The 22680-nt window shown below is 36.2% G+C and overlaps 1 protein-coding gene across 7 annotated transcripts in view; it reads right to left on the reverse strand.

The window, feature by feature from the left end:
- The window catches only part of LOC131438976 (potassium voltage-gated channel subfamily H member 6), a 422022-nt gene that overhangs the window by 53856 nt on the left and 345486 nt on the right, over nucleotides 1-22680 (reverse strand). For all 7 annotated transcript variants that reach the window (XM_058609420.1, XM_058609424.1, XM_058609419.1 and 4 more), the window contains one exon: nucleotides 11294-11448. In XM_058609420.1, coding sequence (XP_058465403.1) covers nucleotides 11294-11448 — 155 coding nt within the window. The remainder of the gene's footprint in view (nucleotides 1-11293; nucleotides 11449-22680) is intronic.

Raw genomic sequence — 22680 nt, forward strand, 5'->3', positions numbered from 1 at the left:
GCACAATAAAAGAAATCATATTACGAGCACTAGCAGCAGTGTTGCTAGATTTATTAAGGATCGAACCATTGTTCGAACCTTGAATCGGTTTTTCTGTAATAACTATTTCTACAAATGTAGAATTGTATAGCGGTCTTGGAAGGTTTTCTTTCTCATTAAATTTCCCACGAAAGTAAAACAAGCACTGACTTTTAGAATCAATAGATCACCCATCCAACCGATTTTTTTAAAATAAAATGTCAGTTTTCCCGTACTAAATCCTATACAAACTTTCAACCTCGGGCGCGAAAATATAGTTTCACCGATCGAGTAAAAATTTTCTATGGTTCTTATAAGAACCAAAAAGAACACAAAAAGTTTGGTGGAACTGAAATCCAAATTATTTAGAAATTACACATCACATGCCTAAAACATCTGACTGTTCAGAAATTCGTCCATCAGACTGCTTCCGTTTGGCAGAATTTGAAACATAGAGTTTAGAGTGGTACACCATGCGTTTCCGCCCATAAGTCAATCTAAGGAGGCTCATGGTCGGTTGTTAGTAGCAACTAGTGCTACTGTAGTCATCCCATTAGTAGAGTCGCCATATTACTCGTCTTTCAATCAACGTATTGTGATAAAATCGGATACAATATCTTTGCTACGGCTCTTAGGAGCAAAAGCGCAGAAATAATAGTTCGAAAATTGCTCAATACTGTTGTTATAACGACGCGAAAAATTGAAGTAAATGCAACAGTTTAAAAATTTTGTATCGTTAAATCGACAAAATGTAAGTTATTTTCTTCATCTTTGCTGAGAACAATGAAATGAAGTATCGGAGAATATGATTTCATAGATTTCATTTCAATTCGAATGTTGCAAAAACTGTTTCCAAATTTTGAAATGAACAATCGAATGTTTTGGAGCACAGATATAAAAAGGAAAAGAATCAACAACGGCCCTGAAATGTACCGTTTTGGAAAAAAAAACGTTAGAAAATCAGTAAAGAAAAACGCTAAATGAATGTATTTTGCGTCAAGTGTACAAACCAATTTCGCTACAAATAAATATTCGTTTTGGATTTTTACTTGCATGATTTTATGCCACACAATTTACGATATTACTTCTAGTAAAGCAGAGTCGGGGCTCGAACATACGACAACTGGCTTGTTAGACCAGCGTCCTATCTATTGAATCGCCAACCCGGGCTAACTGTTACTTCTAGTAAAAATATTATTTTGTAATAAAACGTTAATCAGTTTTTTTTATTTACGAGGAAGAGTATTCTTCAAAGTTTTTTCAATTGAAACAACTAGTTGTTGACAAAAGTTGTTGAAGATTAGGCCAAATGTCAAGATCGAATTTTTTGGTATAAATTACAAAATAATCTGTTAACAAAAATTTTACCTGAATATAAAAAAGCTATGCTAAAATGCCATAGTGCGAAATTTTCAAATTCCTTTTATTTATAGTCAAGTCAAGTGAAAACGGCCCAAGGTTTCCGAATCTTTCCTACCTGCCTTCAACAATAACGCAAATAGATGAAAAATTAGTGGCTTGTTTGCTGCTAATTAGTTACGGTGGTTTTGAATTTGTTATTTATTTAATTTTATGAGTGTTTCGCCACGTTCAAATGAAGTTCACGAAGCATTTCTCCTAAAAAGCATGAAAACAGTAAACAATCAATTAGTTACGAAGTCACTGCCAGCGAGCAACAGACGGAGAAAAAAAAGATGAAAATGCTTGAAACAGCGGGAAAGGAAAATTTGGCCCAAAGGAAGAATTGGAACTTTCACCCAAGTGCCAAGTAGCAATCCGCCACTAGTTCTGATACACCTAAGTTCAAACTATGTATAAGCACGAACTTGTTTTTTATGTTTACATTGGTTAAAACAAGATGACAGTAAAATTTCGTTATAACATAATTAGTTATCAAATAGTTATTTTTGTTTCCAATCACCACTTTTTTTGAGATATTGAACTAATTATCAGTTATAAGTTATTGTTACTTAATTCTAACATATATTTAAGCTATGCTTTTAGCTACTGGTCGAAAACAAGTTTATCGTGGCGAGTCTATATCAAAAATTCATAGAAGGCCAAGAAGGCCGTTTCAAGTTTGTCGATATTCGTTAAATTATAAATTAAATAACGTATTTTCGAAACGGGTTCAACAAGTAAGTTTTTGAAATTGAGGTGTTGTTATTTTCTAACCACTTGTCCCCTACAGAACCCTACTGTTAGAATTCTGCAAGTGAAAGTTTGCAAAATTCACCCAACTATCAATCAATCAACTAGTTCGTACGATTATCGATATTCGGAAGTGTGGAAAAAGTATGTCAGTTTTATTCGTGTTCACATCATATCCAGTCTCTGACATTACCCACTCATCTTTCGGATTTCGGTTCTCAATTCGATTAGTCTCAAGCTTACTTAGGAGGGTTGCTTCGTTAACTTCATATGAACTTAGCGAAGCACTCATGAAAAAAAGCAATAAATTCCAAACAACCGTAACTAATTAGCAACAAATTAATAACAAATTATTTATCCATTCGCAAGATAAGTGCTTCGTCGAATTCATGTTTATGATACTTTCAGATTTCGATAATTCGACTCAAAGTTAGAAGGTTCGTTGATTTTTCCGTGATTTTTTTTTAGAATTTCAAATAACCTACTTTAAACAATGTTTTAATCCAGACCAGCTTAACTCTTATGGTGTTGTGTGTTGTATAGCATTAACTCTGATCTGATAACATTTGAAATGAGTGGAGTCTAAAGTTGGACCGTTGGAGGGGAAATAGATATCGAATTGCTCAAAATCTAAAATATACATCACATTTTTGATCCATTTTTCCCGCTGTACGCTGTCAGCAATCGTGAGTAACTTAATTGACTTTTCGTTAATAAGCGTCGACTAGAGTGCCTATAACCAGAGTGACGACATCTCATCCGTAATTTTGGCAACAATTCCAAACATTCCATTAGCTTTACATTGAATTGACAGGTCGTTTGCTCGTTTGGAACTGGGAGCTGTCATTCCAAACGAACAGTTGTCGCCACTCTGATTATAGTCACTCTGGCGTCGACTAGTTCCGGCAAAATGCCATGGAAACAATACAAGTTAGGAAGAAAGCAAACATATGTTTAGATTCAGCACATAACGATTTCTTGCTTCAATTGACTTTAATGCTTCGCGGGATGAGACAATAACTAATCAATGGTTCTAAGTAGTTTTTACTTTCATATTCTAAGAATCAATGGATATGAAGCTAAATTGCTCAATGTGATGCATACTTCATTTGAGGGAATTTTCGTAGGACATTCATGTTCGCCAGTAAAAATGTTCAATTTGACGTTTGAAGCTATTTCACGTGATTTTTCAAGTAACTCGAATGTGAATATTTATTTGAGTGAAAACAATCGTTGTCATAGTTAAGACGCATAGCAATCAGACGCTTGTTGTTTTGCTTCAAAGTACTGAAATTATGACATTGAACCAAGCTCATCAAGGGGTTCTATTCAAATGATCAGCCCCCCGCTGGGAAGTCATGTTGTTGTGTCAGGTATCTTTCTGCAAAGGTCGAAACTACGAAGAAAAATGGCCAGTATAATCTTTTACTTTACTAACAAAATGTTCATTCAGTACCTTTTACCATACTTCCCCACAAATTATCGATCAGAATATCTTCACTACGATTAAGAAATTAAAACTTTACTCGTTTTATAATGTTCGAAAGTTAGTTTTTTTTCTGTTTATTTACGAACGAAGCACCGGAGATGTTGGATACGATAGCACTTGGCCTTTTCTTTGCCACCGGGCAGCAAATGATACATAAGAAATCGCAGTCCAGTCTATTGACTTTCAAACGCAAAACTCAAAACAACTCTGCGCCTTCTATGTTTTACTTTATAAATCGAGAAAACGATGATGTTAGCAAATTATCACATAGAGCAATATAAAAATAGAGTATCAATTGCCAATTAAAAATTGACGTATTCCGCATAATTTTTTCCCGAAATTCGAATGTCTAAAATACATGTACCGAATACTTGGTAATTTTGTACCGAACAGTTTGCATTTTCGGTAAATTTGACATAAATAGTACGAAACGATCAGCAGTTTATCAACTTTGAACGAATCGTTTGGTAAAAATGGCCGAATCCAATTGTTATACGTAAACACCTAGCACGCCATTTTGTATTTTAGTTGAATTTTAGCAAAGTGAATAAATTGGAGTCAATTTTGAACAAAGTTCAATGTCTGGATGCTTCGTTGTTCGAACTCTTCAGTAAGTAATTCTCTCTACAACATTTCATCTTAACAATAGATGGATGCAACCACTTCTTTTTTTTCTGTCGGAAGGCAGTTTTCGGTTATGTAGAAAGGCTTTGATGACATGTTTAAATATTGAATAAATAAAAAATGCATTTGAATTTCAATTCTTTTGGTGTGTGTTTTCCGAAATTTCAAACATTAAAGTAAATATACAATATAGATTTCATACTGTACTGAACTGCACGAATAACTGAACTAATTGGTTGTTTTTTTGAGAATACGTTCGGTTATCTTCCCGTACTGACTAAATAGTATAATATTACCGAACCCTCATCACAAATTATTGATCGGTATAGTGAAAAATGCCAGCTCGAACAAACTTCAGTTTTTCGGAACGTTCGTCAATAAATAAATTAATGAACTGATTGCGGTACGTTCAGCTGAGTAAAAGTCGGTAAAATATTACTGAGTCCGGTAAAGAAAGTTAAGTGTGTAGGAATAAACATTCCAATGTATTTTGACAGCTTCATTCGAAAACATCGTCGTTTGAACTACACTCCTACCAACCGCTATCTAATTTTGGGTCAAAACCTTCCCAAAATCAACTAAAGTGCATCTCCCTAATTTTAGGTAATGAGTAATGATCTCAAAATTTAGGTAAATGTAAGTTTACTCAAAATGTTATGCCATAACAAAGCATGCCACCCATTTTTTGCGATCAAGTCGAAGTTTGAGTAGATAATGACCTAATTTTGGGTAGCTTATAGAAGAGCTCGGCACTGAGTGATTTCTCCTCAAAAAATAGGTAAAATGATTTTCAGTGTACAGTATTACCTACTTGTCGAACTGTCGTTAGAAGAGTTTATCGTTGATTGTAGACCAAGTATTGTAATTTTCACTGGCGGTTAACAAAGATTGCGATGCGACAAGATAGCGACAAAATGTCATAGAGAAACTGTCATTCGCATCGATTCAACCTCTTCAAGACCTTTTTTTTTAATTGACCGTTAAATGACAATGTTTTATAACCAGAATAATTATACAATGATACTTGGTATTAATCGACGTCTCTGTCTTCAAAACATCCCGGGTTGGCGGTTCAATGCATAGGACGCTGGTCTCACAGGCCAGTTGTCGTATGTTCGAGCCCCGACCTGGAGGAATTCTTAGTGTCAGTAGAATCCATAGTACTAGCCATGCAATAATTCTGTACACTAAGAATCGGCTGCGAAGTCTGTTGAAACAGAAAGGCCAGGAAGTTCCACAAAAGGAATGTAAGACCAAGTCTTTGCTTGCCTTCAAAACATAATGTTTCACTGCTTCGGTCTATTGCTTTATGTAAAAATGATGTAAGCTTCAGTACAATGGACAGCGAAGGGGTTAAAACAACTGTCCAACTCCTGGCAGAAATGCCAGCTGAACTTTTCAAGTCTGGGTACTAGAAATCCTTCAATGCCAGTGTGAAATTTTATAAGTATGACGAGAAAAAACAAACAAGAAGCCCAACACAATTTTAGAACTCTGACGATTGTTGAATTGTTGACTTTTTTGTCGTGAATACGACTTACTTTACTATGGGGCGCCTTTTCAAAATTTGCCATATGGAAGAATGGGCAGAACTTAATCGTAAATATCTTGACTTGTATTAATGGCAGCAACATAATTCTTTCACTATTTCATCAAAAATATGATCAGGAATTTAGGATAATATTTTGAACAGTGTGAGATAACCACAAACAACTCAAAAATTAGGTTTTCTGAAAATTTTAAAACAACGCGGAAAACTCTTTATTTTTGCTTGGGTTTTTTCGCGCAAGGACGACGATTTTGAGGTAGTTAGGTACATATCTTCAACTGAACGTTATAAAAGGGGAACCGTGGTCGAAAATCGGTCATTTCTTCTTGTGCGTTGGATGAAAGCAGACGTCGGGGCGAGAAGACGCGTTCAAACAGCGGCATCGGAGAGCGAACCTTCTGCGTGGTTAAAAACCTCAAACACTCAGGTCGTAGTTCTCATTTGCCTTCCGGTCATCAAGGCGAGAAGACGCATTAAACCAGTCTCGCATCATTTGGCACTGCGAGCCGGATGTGTTGCGGTTTGTACGCAAAGCTAGTTTCAATTCAAGCAAGAATGATTGCATCAGCTGCTGGTGCTTTGCATTTGAGAGAAAAAAAACAAGAAACGAAAAGTGGACAACATTATATAAAATCAGTCGTTCTAATGGATCTAAATGTTATCTAAAGAACTATTAAGATTACTTATTTGAAATTCGAAGGTAGAAATAATCAGTTTAGTGAAAATCCAAAATAATTTGATTTGCTTCTTGCACTTTTCGCTGTGCGCACTTTTTTCGAGAAAAATGTTCCGAACTGTGCTAAATATCGTAGAGAATTCCACAAATTGGACCTTCTAAAAGGCAGAAATGATTCCTGTACTGTACCTTGATAGTTTCTTTCAATGAAATATGCAAATCCGAAATGAGATAATCGACGTCAAAAATCGTTGAAAATTTTAGTAGTGAAAAGGAGGAAAGTTTCGCAATTCACACAATCCATCAACTATCAATTCGAATTAGAAAGTGTAAAGAAATCGTGTCAGTATTATTCGTATTCACGACATCCAGTTATGTCTCTGACATTACACAGGCGTACTTTTTACAATATAATATACTGTCTCGACTAATAAGATGACTTTTGGTACGATTCCCCTGCAAAAGTTTTTTTCCCTAACACTGATTCACATCAAGGAGTTTTGTTGGCACGACTGATTTTTTCCGAACCTTGTCAAAGTTGCCAGTTTTTTTAATTCGATTATGTAGGGATTTAACCTTTAGATTATTCGCCACTCGGGTCAGAAAAACATCCTTTTTTTAGAAGCTAAATCGTTCATTGTCGAGTTCTTCTATGAGCTACCCAAAATTAGGTCGTTATCTACTCAAACTTTGACTTGGTCGTAAAAAATAGGCAGCAAATATGGTCAATATTACCATGACAACACTTTGGGCAATTTTATGTCGTTTTCGCTTGATGCCAAACCTAACCCAGTTTTCACCCGCACTGCTGTCAAACCGTTTGTTTCAAGCTAGTTTCGAACCTAGTTTCGAACCTAGTTTCTACGTTGTTGAACTGACAGTCTAGTCAGTTTGGAACCTGGTTTTTATATCAGATTTACTCAGATCCCCATTGCTGAGTGCGAAACCAACAAAGTTTCGTTAAAAGTGTTTGTTTGATTAATTTTTGAGAACGTTTCCTAAAAATCAAGATTTGCGGTGTCCATTGTATATCTCAGCGCAGACTAAACAGAAGTGAACAAATCAAATCAGCATAGTTAGAGTAGAAGTTTTTCTTTAGACCCCAATGTTTCTGTATGATTTTTTCATATATTTTTTTTAAATTTTTGGTGGTTGATTAAAGTCAAATTTTTAACGAAAAAACGCCATTTTGTAGCTGTTAAACCACCTCAAAGTAACAGTAGCAAGATGTTTAGTTCGTCTATTATGCATTCAATTGAGACCAAAAACATTATTTCGTAACACTAGAAGAACCCTCACAGAAGTTTAAATCAATGGGAAAAGAAGGATAATGAAATTGCAGCGTTATGTGATGTCGATTTGAGACACCATTATTAAATCTAAGAGCAAATTCAGCAGCTGCAAGATTCATATGGGTGGTCTATAATATAACTGAAACGGAAACAAACGTATTCCTAGCAAGCCGTTTTAGTTTTATTTATTCGAACAGTTCTACTGTCAAATTTAAAACTGGTATACATTGCCGTTCTATTTTTTCTATATTTGAAAAACATATAAAACGCTGCTGGGGCTGCCAGTTTATTTTATTATAAATTCTAAATTTAAATTTTAAAACTGACGTAAGTTTTGCATGTAGCACTAGAACACTCCTGAACACGTCCTAAGCTATTTTCAAAGATCCTTTATACATTGAGTCAGAAACCAAAAATACATTGATTTATGTTATTCCTCATGCTAAAAAGCTTGATTGTAATTCATGAAGATCTTTATTGGAGATGCGTTTTAAGTCTTCTCAAGAGAATTTTGCAAGAATTATCCAGATGTCATACTAAAACTAGCAGAAGTCATAAAACAAAAGTTTGTCTCAATGGCGTGAAAAAATAGTAATGCTGTTGGTACGATCTTAGAAGAAATTCTTAGTCGCATAATTTAATTGTTTTTTTTTGAAAACTATGCAATAGTTTCAATTCATTTTTGAATTTTTCTAATAGAGACGGTGTGAGATGCTGGTGTAGTTGATTGATAACTGCTATGCAATCAAACTTCAGGTGCATAAAATAATATAACATATCCGTATCGCAAAAACATAGCACTTCACTTAACTTTTAAAGGCCGATTCTTGTTCTTAGGCACAGTGGTAAAATGCGCGACTGGTATATCGATTCGAAATTAGTTTTGTTTATCTACATAAACATGTCTTTGAATAACAGTATCCAAGGCAGAGATGACAGGTAAAAATTTTAATTATCTCCAGACAGAGTTTAAAAAGTCTGTAAAAATCTGCAGTCAGCAAGCATGTCTTGCTGGCTGCAATTTCTCTATAAAGTATGACACGCAAAACTGACTTGGCGAGCAAAAAAAAAAAGGTCGCTGCAATTTCAAAAGTCTGTAAATTTGGACGAAAGTCTGCGAAAAACTCGATTTTCAAAAGTCTGCAAAAGTCTGCACAACAAAAAAAATGTCTGCAGCACTATGTCCGAAATCTGCAGATTTACAGACAAATCTGCAGATCTGGCATCTCTGATCCAAGGTATCTGTTTTTCAAAATCAATTATTTATCAAATCGAGTTGCCAGTTTTAACAAATTTTCAAGCAATTTCGTTCTGACATTTCGAGTAACTGAGGGGTAGTCAGATTTGCGATACAGTTTTAATAGACGAGTGGCAGGTCGTGTCGTCGGTTTTACTATGAGAAAATACATAGAAAATAATAAATGATATTTTTCAAAAGTGTTAGACCCTACCCGCCCCTTAAACTACCGTGGGTCAGTTTTAGTTTTCTCAAACGAAAACGACATTACGTTTACCTAAACATTTGGGGTGAAAATCATAAGGAAAATTTTATGATGCATCAAAAATCGCCATAATCGCCATTTTAAAAGAATAATATGAAAAATATACCTCTATTATAATGTTTATGAATCTTTAATATACATTTCCTCTACTACTATTATAGTTTTCATTTTTATTGGAGTTCCGATTTTCGTGACTTCATAAGGCGAAATCATAATGAAATTCCATATTTTTTTTATGCCTGAGGGCACATTAGTTGATTTTGGGTACGTTTCGACCAAAAATTAGGTAGCCGCTGGAAAGAGTGTGGAATGCTCGGTGGAGATCTGAACCCTAGTAGGCTACGTGAAATGCGATCTTGGCTCGCCCTTCGTGGTTTGTTTTGGTTTTTGACGCGAATATTTTCGTTTTATTTTGCACATCCGATTGGAAGTAACTTCTTCAATTACGGTGAGTAAAGAATAAATAAACGCGTAGAAATAAATGATTTTTTTTTTCGATTGATTTCCCTCTTTCCGACAGCGCTAGGCTACCGGCAGAAGAAGCTGAATTTGATTGATTAGGTAATTATTTTAGGTGAACGCAAAATTTACTGAAGCGACACAAAATCGACGGGATGTCAAAAGACTCCTTCCTGTTTCATGTTCTATTTATTTTGGTGTTGCGAATGGGTGCATTAACGTAATGACTTATGGCTAGTGATAAGATGTTTTTGTGATACCTGTAACTAAATGGCTTGAGTGTTTTTTAGATTTGTTGCCGTTTCTTTTATCAACACTTTTGAATGGAAATCCGTTTTTTTTTTGTTTTCGAATAGATGCAACTGTAATGCCGCACTGTTTTTTTTTCTCTAAAAGACCTCGTCACAGAACTGCAAAAGCTGCCATGCTAGTAAATTTATGCAGAGGAAACAAAAAAAACCGGAAGCTTTTTCAAAATGTTAGGAATTTTTACCATTATCATCAGCGAGAACACAGGAAGTGTAAAAGTTAAACGAAAACATTACCGAAAAGTGTTTCTGGAAAGTTTGAATTTTGGCATTTCGATAGTGGCTCCAATTTTTTTTCCAGAATTTTGCTTTTTTCGTTTTGTTTTTTTTTTTCAAACATTAACCAATTATTGAAGGTAATGTTTTGTTAACTGAAATCTTCGTGTGTTCTTGCAACAACAAAAAAAAAACAGATAAACTTAAAACTTGCTGAGGTCCTGTCGTTCCTGTAAGCATTTTGGGAGAGCGCAAAATAATTCATAGTCATAGCAGATACCATCCTCGTTTAAAAAACCGCCAGCCAAGCGATGGTTGAGTGCGAGCAGAACTCTGCTACCAAAAGACAGCCTAGCGATGAATTGAAAAAAAAGAAGATAAACAAATATGGTAGAAAATTAATATCTGAACATTCGTTTTTTGTTTTGTTTTGGACTTTAAGCAAAATCCCCGAACAACCAATAAAATCTCTGCCTCTTCCACCGCGTCCGGAACTGAAAACATCTAAGCGTAATGTTGTAACGTAATGAAGCGTGTGGTGGTGGTGGTAGTAGGTAAGTGGTAAGTTCATGTATTAATGTGGGTTCGGTGTCCTGGTCTGATCTAATGTCTCTAAAGTGCCATTTAACCTCTACGCGGGAGTGAGTGAGAAAACGAGAGTGTCTATCACACATTTCGAGAGATCGTAGTTCCTGCGCTCATCTCGCAGAGGTAAACGAAACTTGTGCTGGGCGCATTTTCCTCGAACCAAAGATAATGTGGTTTGACGGTGTGTGTGCGTGTTTCGTTTTTTCGTGTGAGTGTGGCATGTGTTGATTGATTTATTTTTATTCGGTTGTTGGTGTTGGTGACAGTGACAGTGATTGTGATGGTGAGCAGTATTACAGCACAACTTCGGTGCTTTGGTGTTGGTTTGTTTATATTTTTTGTTGTTGTTTATTTGTTTGTTTGTTTGTTTGTTTGTATACTGTTAATATTTCACACTAAGTTTGATTTGATCGATGCGTACCAAATACAAGCCAGCCAGTGAGCGATTAGTGCAAAGGTAGCCATCAGTAATACTAAAACAGCAGCGCCATATTCCGAATAGCGATCGATCTTTCTTGCCACTCGCACTAGACGCAATAGACGTGCCGTTTTCAATAAACCAATTAGAGTCGTTGTCTGTAAAGGAGAAGAAAGAGAAAGAGAAAAAAAGAACAAAACGGTTTCCCGAAGCGGAAACGGAGAAAGAGAGAGAAAGAGAAGGAAAATGGAGATAAAAAATAGGAAATTGCAGATGAAAAACAGGCAAGATACGAGCTCGAACGACGTTCTCTCTTGTTCGGGGAAAGAGGGAAGCGTTCAGCGAGTTAATACTACCCGATTATACTTTTGGCTTTCCGTCGAACTTTAGCGATAAATAACAAAAAAATACAGAAGAAAAGATACACAGATAGCAAAAAAAAATTGTATCCAAGCTAAGTGGTAGAAAAACTTTAACAATTAGAAGAAAATGGATTAATACCTTACGAAATTGAAGGGAGAAGCAATAGAATAAAAAACGAAAATAAACACTGATAATACAACTGGCCGCATTCCCTCACTGCCACAGGTACGTATCTCCGTAACTCGACCCGACCCGAAAGGTCACCTGAACTGCTCAAAATCAGACGCCTAATTCAGTGAAAAGCAGACAAAGTTTTTGACAGCCGTGAGAAAGGGAGAAATTAATTTCCTCGTGCAGCTGGTGCACAACGTAGTTTTGAGCTAGCGTAGGAAATCACCTTGATGAAAGACCTTTGCGTCCCGGGGAGCCACTCACAAGCCAGCTAGCAGCTTTAATGAGCTTTTGCCGGTGTGTGATTTTTTTGTGTGATATTTGCCGGCTCGAGAGAAGCTCCACGGGACATCGAAACCTTTGTTCGGGGCGTTGGGGTTCTGACGGAGCTGGTCAGCCAGATCCGGACAGAGTCTTCCAACAAGATATGCGGCAGCTGCAAGCTTTGGCGTGATTTGCTGTGTTTCGATTGTTTGTTGTAAGGAAATTATTTACATTATTTACAAACATTTGGTTATGCTTTCAGATTCGGCGTAAAATACTCAACATTCAGTCAATACTTACGTAACGGGGCTAGTCGTCATCGGTAATATCTATAGGGAAAACACTATGGGCATGATAAATTTACCTTGAAGTTTTTCGTATTAACAGTAGTTATTTATTACTGACATCCTTGAAAAAAATACTAAATAAAAATTAAAAAAATGCTCGAAGAAAAAAACACGAGTGCAAATTGCTTGCCGAATAAAAGAATGTTTTGACAGTTTTCACAACACTCTTCGTACAAACAACGTTCTGGAATGAGAAACTGGTACGTTAACGCCAAAATATTCTTGTATCCAAGCGAAAGTTGATTTCGGCTTCGGTTCGAAACAAACAACTGACAATTCGTATTATTAACACAATTCGTAATCTTAATAGAAAATGCCTTGAAGCATTCAATTCATCGTTGATTTATGTCATGTCCTACATACATGCGTGTTTTTACGCCGGAGCTTATTATAGGGTGAAGTGTTATAATATGGCCCCCTTAAGAAATCATTGAAATATTTCTAAATGTACTGATATACACTTGAGGAACACAATTTTCAATGATTCCGATAGAAGTGATGAGATTTGATTGATACAAACACATTTTCCAAAACGACCACATACTCAGTTTTTTCGCTTGCCGTTGGCATAATGCCCCAGCAACAGTATAATATGCCTCACAACAAATCAGTGGAATGTCGATATAGAAGAGAAGCAGATAAAGAAGATCTTCTTCGCGTCATAAATCAATTTCATAATCAATTAATTACAATTGGAAACCAATATTTTTGATCCTCCCAACGCTACTTTTTGTTTTAACAACCGTTATAAATATTTAAAACAATATTTTAACTCTAAGTATACTGTTGAATCGAAGGTGGGGCATAATGTCCGTTGAGTGACTGTTATGAGAAAATTCGTATATCAAAGAAATGCCTTTTTTGAGACATTAGCACTGCTGAAAGTTAATTACTAAGTATCAACCGACCATTAGACGTTTTACACGGTTAAAATGCTTGTTTAGTCGAAGCAAAATCTTATATCGAAAAGCTGCCTAATGATATTTTCAGTTTTTTCATATTTCCTGCAAACGATAACTGTCAAACTTGCATGGCAGAAAGATCTTAGAAAATTATACTGTTAGTGATAAAACTTTTGTGTAGAAAAGTCTTGAATACTTAAAAAAGGAAGGGGGCCGTTTTGGCCAATAGGGACGCTTTATAACATTTTTCCCTACACTGTTATAGGTGGGTAATGAATTACGGATCAGGGTCATTTTGCCGAAAGGGTTGTTTGGTCGAAAGCCATTTCGTCTTAAAAACGTAATTGGAATTGATTTAAAATAAAGACAACTGAAAGATGGTAGCGTTAACGCCCTTACAATTGTACTTCTTGAATAAAGATTGATTCATGAACCTCAGAACGAAGTTCCCAAGAAAACTTGTTGACTATTAGTGATGGTATTTTCCGTTTATTAAGTGTGGTATGTGGTATTTCCGTTTATTATGTAAAAGGAAAAAAATATCTAATCCGGCTACGCCCCATCGTTTTGGTTCATGTGCTGTCCCCTAACTCAAGCAAAGAAACCTAGCTTTGAGTAGAACGGGCAAACGAGGCGGTTACAGGTTTGTATGCAAGAAGCCGCCGCTTCCGACTCAGCTGGTGTCGCTGGTGTCATCTTGGCTTCGGTTATGTGGCTGCGCCACATCAGTTTTACAAGAGACATAACATACAGGAGACATGACCCTTTCGGCGAAATGACCCTTTCGGCGAAATGACCCTTTCGGTGAAACGTCTTTCGGCAAAATGACCCGCTCCCATGAATGACGCCTACCTGGAAGCAATTTTGTTTTAAAGTAAAAGAGCCCTACAATTGATGAGGGTTGTTTCTGTTTTCAACCTTTCCTTATGTGCCGGAAACATCCTGAAGTAATTGTGATGCAAGACTTGAGTCTGGAGACGTACTTAGTTAGAGTAGAGATTAGTTCTATTTTCGAAACTACATATATTGAGCAAAAATAAATATTCTTCCATGTTTCAACTTTCTATAGTAAAGCTTTCGTTCAAAAACATTGTTTTGTCGTGAATACCCCTGAGAGAGTGATAGGTTTTTGATCGTGAATATCTCTTGTTGTATCTTACGTATCAAAAAAATTCTTGCTACATGCTATCGGAAATATGATCATCAATTTATGATAACATTTTCAAGTTGTATGACATAATCTCAAATAATTCAAAATTGAAGTTTTCTGAAATGCTTGGTATCTACGAGCATCAAAGAAAAAAGCTTATGACGCCTTCCTTCGTTCATGCTAGCCTGCGCAGTGGACTGAGCAGGAAGTAAAGCAAGCGTATCATTCCGGTTGGTTCAGGTCCAGAGTTCAGTTCTAGTATCATGAATTCGGTTCAGTACTGAATCAAGAACTAGTTTCCCTTCATAAAAGAAGATTGCGTCATCCTGCTGCTGGTCGCTTGCATTGAAGTAAAATACAACGACAAGTGGACAACGATGGGGAACATTATGCAATCTCAGCCCTTCCAATGGCTCCAAAATGTTCTCTAAAGAACTGTAAAAATTGCTTCTTTGTAAATCAGAGACGAAAGTGATTAGTGTAGTGCAAATCTAGAAAAAAATGATTAGCTATGAGCACTTTGGCAGAACGAAATTCGCACCTAACGAGTGCGTATAAAACCGGCATTTGGTGCTCGAGAAAAATGCTCCGAACAGTGCTTAATATCGTGGGGAGAATTCCACAATTTGACCCTTCGGAATGCCAGAAATGAATCCCGTACAGCATGTACTCCACTGAAATATGCAAATCAACATCGAAATTCTGTATGTTGCTATTTTTGTGGCCTTTGGGACCGTCCATTTGTGAAAAAATTACAATTGATATTACGTTAAAAGAAAACCCTCTACCAAAATAGCTTTAGTATTGAATCAATTCACCCAGGAAGCAGAGCCAGTTTCGCTTCAAACAAGAGCGATTGCGTCATCCTGCTGCTGATCGTTTGTTGATTGCAGAGTGTGTAAGTGGTGTCAGAATTTTTCTTGTTATTTACATTCGAAATAAATTAGACGAAATCTTTCGTATGATATTGAATGAAGAGATTTTTTAACGTGTTTATCTTCCTATTTTATTATAAAGAGCTATAAAAATTATTTTGTAATATTTTATTGCATGTCAGAATGTTTGATGTAGCTAATCCGCACTTTACTATAGGTGCATCATTTGAAATTGCAGTTGTGAAGAAGAGGAAAGCTTGCACAGCTGATATTCGGATGTGTGAAGGAAGCTGACTAGTTTTATTCGTATCCACGTCATTCAATTATGTCTCTGACATTACTCACCCGCCCTTTTTTTGGTTAAGTCACTAAGCTGCAACCGAGCAAATTCTAAAATCGTGGGATGAAGTTAGAACCTTACAAAAACTGACTAAACGTCACACAAACGTTGTAGTAATATTGTCATATATTTGTTGTAATTTAACAAAGTTTACGTTATTTGGAACTTACTTCGTAAAAAACGTCTTCCGGTTTCTTGATATTCCTTGAAAACCCTTACAATATGGGTATTTTCGGAACAGAATTGATAAGTAGATGTCGGAAAACGAGTGGTTCCAAAATCCAAGATGGCTACTTCCGGTTTGTTCATATTCCATGAAAAAGCTAACAAAACGGATATTTTCGAAACGGATTTTTTGACTATATGCCGAAATCTTAGATGGTTTATTGAAATTCCTTAGGAACCCTCACAATATGCGTATTTTCGGAACAGATTTGGTGATTATATTCCGGAAAACGATGTTCGAGGTGGTTCTGTAATCCAAGATGTCAACTTCCGGTCTTCAAAACCCTTACAAAGCGGGTGCTTTCAAAACGTATACGATGAATAGATGCCGAAAAAAGGTGTTTTTAGGTGGTTCCGAAATCCAAGACGGTAATTTCCGGTTTATTGAAATTCCTTCAAAATCCTTTACAATACGTTTATTTTCGGATGGCATTTGATGACTAGATACCGGATGAAAATGTTTTAGGTCATTGAAATTTACTGCATCTACGAAACCCGTTCCGAGTTGTTATCAAATCCGCTACGTAAATATCCACATTGTAAGGATTTTGTAAAAATATTATTAGGCCGAAGGTCGCCATCTTGAATTTCAGAACAACCGCGGACATCATTTTGCGGTACCTGCTCACAAAACCCGTCCTGAAAATATTGGTCGGATTCGGATTCGAATCGGGTATCGGGTACAAATACCCGGATATAATTACCGGAAGATCTACGATGCGTAGGAGATGCGCATGTTTTTGTCTAAGCGGGTAATCTGCTAGTTAGTTAATTCGTTTAGCTTCTGAACTGTGGGGTAGTAGTTTTCATTTAATCCACCTGTCAAAGTTTCAATAGTGGAGTGGTTGTTGCTTAGAGCTCAAAAAAATGAAGTCGGTATTATACCATTCAGAATCATTTTCAGCTCCGGCTCTTTCAATTTTCAGTGTTAACTAGAATTCTTATGCGGCATTTATTCTAATATTGTTCCGTTTGTTACAATTATCATTGGAAGGAATCATCTGCCACAAGCTTTATTGTGAGTAGAATTCAGAAAAAAAAGCTTCGGCATAACAACACACAATATCGATGACGTAACATGAAAACACGACGAATTTGCAGTGCCTGTAAACAAGATGTAAATGTAAATTGGAAGTAAGGGAGACCGGAGATGGAGTAGAATCGGACAGCTTGAATATATCTACTAAACCATCTATTATTTATGGATCTATGGATTGATTGCCGATATTTTAGGAATATTTGTAATGACGGTCTGATTAGTGTTTTAAAATGTTCATTTTGTGCTAAATCCAGTGATTATTGAGTGTTTTCGATTACGAGGAAACAAAATATTTTTGCTTCTCGAAAAAGAATTGTCCGTGAGGGGCTAAGTCGGACAAAAAAGTGGGCACCGTGAAACATACCGTAAGATTGATATCTTTACTTCTATTTTACGTCTTATCACTCACTAAAACTAGATTTACTATAAATTTAAGAAAATCGTCCATGGTATGTAGCGAAACATTCAAATAGTCTTCAATTAAGACTCTAAAGTCAGTTTCAACATCAATTATTTGGTACAGCAGGGTGTGAAGTTTCGGCTTAGCCCCTGGTCACCCCTAAAACATTCGCTGAGTTTTGTTTAAAAATTTTTGTTTTCATTTCATTGTTGTGTACCATTTCGCCTGTTTATTTTTGATTTCATGAGTTTTTTGGCCTACTACAGCTAATACAGAGTATGTTAGTTTGTATCTGTCAAAACCCGTAATCATGTTGCCAGCCGGATGTTTTTCTTCCCAATAAAATGGCGGCTGGGCGAGAGATGCATCCAAGATGGCAGCGCTATCCAAAGCAAAACATGAAAATCGATAGCACGCGTAAAACACTCACAGTTAGGCTAATTCACACCCGCAAATGCTGAGTCGCCATATTGAAATGTATTTGGTTTCATCTACCCTCAAATAGTTTTAAGTACGATTCAAACGATCAGTCAATTTCCGTCAACGAAGGCGTGGAGCGTTTGTTAAATAACATATTTCCTACAAAAAATAGTGTGAAAATCGAGTGTTTTTATTCTACGCGAAGTAGAAGTATTCCTAAGGTTTGTAGTGTTTATCTAAAAAAAAAAAAGGTGAAATGAACCAATTTCGCAGTACTGTGAAGTTCTTTCCATCGAATGTGAAGTATGGTGTAATTTTTCGACCGGTATCCGGAATGGCGTGCGAGTTGTACGTATGCAAATACGTAAGGCAATTCCTTCTTACATAATTTGTGGTCAAGGTGGGATACATCCGTGTAAAACGCTGATTACCTATGAAAATCAGCAGGTTACATGTCAGTTTTGTAAACAACGTTTTCCTCCAGTAAAACTAGTCCAACTCCTCAAGTTAAACAATGGACCTCTTTTATTTCGTCATGAAAATAAACATCATATGTTATTTGGCTAAAGTATGATTCACACGTTATATCAGGTGACCGTTATAGGCAAAGAAATGGCAATGGAAGGGAGCTGTTTGTAACACTTATTAAGCCGCTGTCAAACTTACGGAACGTTTTAACGTCCGGAACGTGTATACGTTTCAATAATGAAAGCTTTAAACTAACTAATAAACTACCGGCGAAGTATCATTAACGTTGACGAAAATTGATTGATCGTCTGGATCGGACTCAAAACTGTTGGATGGAAGGTGTTTCGTGATGTTTTCAACTAATTTCAAAAAGCATGGTTAGTTTTGACAGATCGATAATTGTTGTCCGACACTGAAAAAAAAACTTTAAAAAATTCTAATCTCAGATCTTGAGTGGAAATCACTTCTGTGTCATATTTTTAAACCTTTCAGTCATAGGGAATACTTCAATAAAAAGTTTAAATACATTATCAAACGAAGTAAGTTTTTCTCGAAGATTTTCGTACGTTCTCTGTATTGCAATTATAATACCTCTTCATATCATTTTATTTTCAGTGCGAAATGAATCGAATGTCGCAGTTTTGGTTAAATTTAACTACTCGATCAAAAATATCTGCTCGACTGTCAAATTTTAACTAAAGACTGTCCCAGAGAGAATGGACGCAACCAAAAATCTCTGCCATTTCGCAATGGCTCAGAATCTGTCAATTTTTATGGCTGCGTCCTGTTGAAAAATTGTGTACAAATGGTGCACAGAACGCGGACTGTCACTGAGAAAGATAGCAAAAATGGAAAGAGTAAGTGAAAAGGCCGTGCGAAATGCAATCAGGAAGTTCGGTGAGGATAACATCTTTGAGGATAAATCGAAAACGGGTCGAAAAAAAGGTCCTGTGAACCCTCAGTTGGATAAACGTATACTGAAGGCGTTCGAGCAAAAGAAGGAGGTTTCAGTTCGGGATGTGGCCAAAAAAGTGGGCACTTCGAAGTCAAATGTTCCTCGTGCTAAAGAACGTTTGAATCTTCGAACCAATAAGAAGCAGAAACAACCAAAACGTAGTCCGAAACAAGAAGCATCGATACGGCCGAGGGTTCGAAAACTGTACAATACGATTCTTGCTGGAAATTTGAACTGCATAATCGTGGACGACGAAACCTACGTGAAACTCGATTACAAATCCTTGCCGGGTCCACAATATTATACGGTGCGAGAAGGGGAAGTGTAAGTGATTGAAGTCGAAAAATTTGGTAAGAAAGCTATGGTCTGGCAAGCAATTTGAAGCTGCGGTAAGATTTCGAAACCCTTCATCACCACTGCTTCAATGAACAGCGAAATATACATCAACGAATGTTTACAAAAACGACTTCTACCCATGATTCGAAGCCACAAGGAGCCTGTTGTCTTCTGGCGAGATCTTGCCTCTTGCCACTACTTGAAATCAACGGTAGAATGGTATACTACCAAAAATGTCACTTTCGTCCCAAAAGACATGAATCCACCAAATTGCCCACAACTTCGACCAATTGAGGAATTTTGGGCATTAACGAAGGCACATCTTAGGAAACATGTCTCGGCAGCCGAAACCATTCAACAGTTCGAAAAAGATAGGAACTTGTCGCCAAGAGATCTGTACGGAATTTAATGAGAAACGTCCGCAAGGTGCGCCAGCTAGTCTACAATGGCTAAGTAGCAAATGTCGCGAATATTATTCCGTTGTTGTAGTCTAATATTATCAGTATATCGAATTAAATTTGAATATCTAACACTTGTGAATTATTTACAGCGAAATCAAAGTGCGTCCATACTTTCTGGGACAGTCTTTAAAAGTTAAAATAATTCGCAAAATGGTGCACTGCCTGATAGTACAAAAGATTGAGGCGAAAAATCATGGCCTGCTTACCGTCGTACACGCTTACTCACGGCTACTCTATAAGCGACGACACGACCTGCGACTCGGTTATCAAAACTGTATCGCAAATTTAACTACGCCTCAGTAACTGGTAATGTCAAAATGACATCTCCTGAAACACTATTCAAACTGGCAACACAAGTTGATGAATTGTTGATTTTGAATAACAGTTACCAAAACCATGGTTACTGCATATTGAAGACTTGAGGAATGTAAACATAAGCTGCCACGGGTGGAAGATCCTTATTTCGCGGCAAAGTTGTCGGTTTCATATAACATTTCAATATCCGTTGATACTTGTTAAATAATTCAACGTAATCAGGCTTCAGATCAGATCTATGACGTGAGTTTTAAAATGTTAGCAAACTAAATAAATGAGTTTTAAAATGTTAGTAAACTGCAAGAGTCATTGAATCCGTCATAATAAATCTTATTATCAATCTGATGATTTAGTACCGAATTATGAATGACAAAGCTGAGTCAATCCGGTATGTCAGTACTATTCTACGAGATGCAATCGCACTTCATATGCAGATGCGAATACACTTATAAATAGAATTCATGTTTGTTCTTTTATAATGAATTTCTAAAGTATTCATCATATTTATGTATATTCGTCACTTCTGAAATTTTCTCAAATAATTCAACCCAAGTTTCTAATCAGCGTACATGTAAAACAATACTCCGTCATATTTTGGACATTCGAGAAACTCCTTTACATCGCAAAGCGGGTGAAAAATCTGATGAACATGAAAGACTCTTGAAAAGCACGGTAAACCAGTTTTTTAGGATATGTGATCTGATCAGAATTATGACCTGTAAAAACTAATTTACTTTAAATAATTTTATAATTGGTTCTCAAGCAGAACATAGGCCGTAACTTGATGATTATATAGAATGAAGCCTGTCTATCGTAGTACTACATTTAGTGTAAGATTTGGATATTGTTCCGGTCGGCGCGAATACAAAAAGAACGTTGTAACATTAACTTGATAGATGAATGTATCTTTTAATATTAAAATTCGTTCATTATCAACTATTGAACGTGGGCTTTGGCGCAGGATAATTCTGTAATTCATGATAAATTATATATTAGTTATTTTTAATTATTATTAATTTATTCCTCGTACCTAGCGTATTGTGAAATCGTCTAACTTTGTCGTATTTAATAATTAAATTTTTCAGGGGCCGATAGCTCGCGGTGTCTCGTGCAACTTTCACAATCTTGGTTTCTGAGTTCTTTTAATTTTACGCTGATGGCACAAAATTTAAATTAAAAAACTATTTCAAATCATTCTCGACTGGTTTGTTTATTTATTATGGGGCTCTTTGGTAACTAGTTCGTAGCAACTTAAACAGTGTTGCTCAAGAAGTTTATTTTGATAGTCATCAAGGGGTCGCTATATTTTTGGTAACTGGCGGTAAATCGCTCACGAACACTTTTAATTCCGATTTTTCTTCGAAGTGTCTGGTCGTGTCGTCGCTATAAGTATACTAAAAGACTCGTTTTATCCTGCTGTGAAGTTATGTGAAGTTCATAACTGCAAATGGAAGTCTCTCTCTGTTTAGTTTCTCTTCTAATTTTTACGGCATATTCGTGAATTTTCCAATAACTTCTTTAGTATCGACCAAAAGTTGATGAGTTTAATCATTACTCTACGTAAAGAGCGGAAAGGAAGAATTGCTGATAGCACCAATTTATGATTACAGAGAAACTATCATCTGCACGGTGATTGTTTCAAGTACATAATCAGCAGTCTTAAGATCAGTAAGGATCTCTTATCACTGATGATTTTTAATTTTCGGTTCCCTGCCCTGGGTTGGTTTTATGCAACTAGATTCACTAGGAAATTAAGCGAAACGTTCATCATATGTAGCGAAACAATTAAATATTCCCGCCGTGCGGAAATTTTTTTGGGTTTTGGGTTGCTTACTTCATCGTGACTTTGTACGAAAACTAGTACATATTTTTCCAAATCACAAATTGGGAATTGTAGCTGAAGGTTAAAGCTACACAAAGGTAACTTTGGTAAAACCTAATCTGTAATTAATGTTTTTTTTTTCAATACAATCCAAAAAGTGTCCGGTTTAGCTCCGGTCTCCCTTACGGAATACTCAAATTTTAGGTACATATTCGAATTTGTTTTTATTCAAACCACATCGCATTTTACTATGTGTAATTTGTTTTTGAGAAGCTACTACCAATATCAAACTTTTCAATATTTAGCAATAATTATGTCTTTAGATATAGCGGTTTGTTAGAAAAGAACGCCTGTTTTATACTGCCCGACGTTTCGACCTCTGGTTATGATCTTTTTCAAAGATATTTCCCTTGAAAAACAGCATAACCAGTGGTCAAACGTCGGGCATTATAAAACAGCCGTTCTTATTCAACAGACCGCTAAAACCGAAGACATAATTAATATCAGACTTTTATATATATTTTATTTGCACGACCC

Source organism: Malaya genurostris, chromosome 3 (assembly GCF_030247185.1).
Source record: "Malaya genurostris strain Urasoe2022 chromosome 3, Malgen_1.1, whole genome shotgun sequence".
Taxonomy (NCBI): domain Eukaryota; kingdom Metazoa; phylum Arthropoda; class Insecta; order Diptera; family Culicidae; genus Malaya; species Malaya genurostris.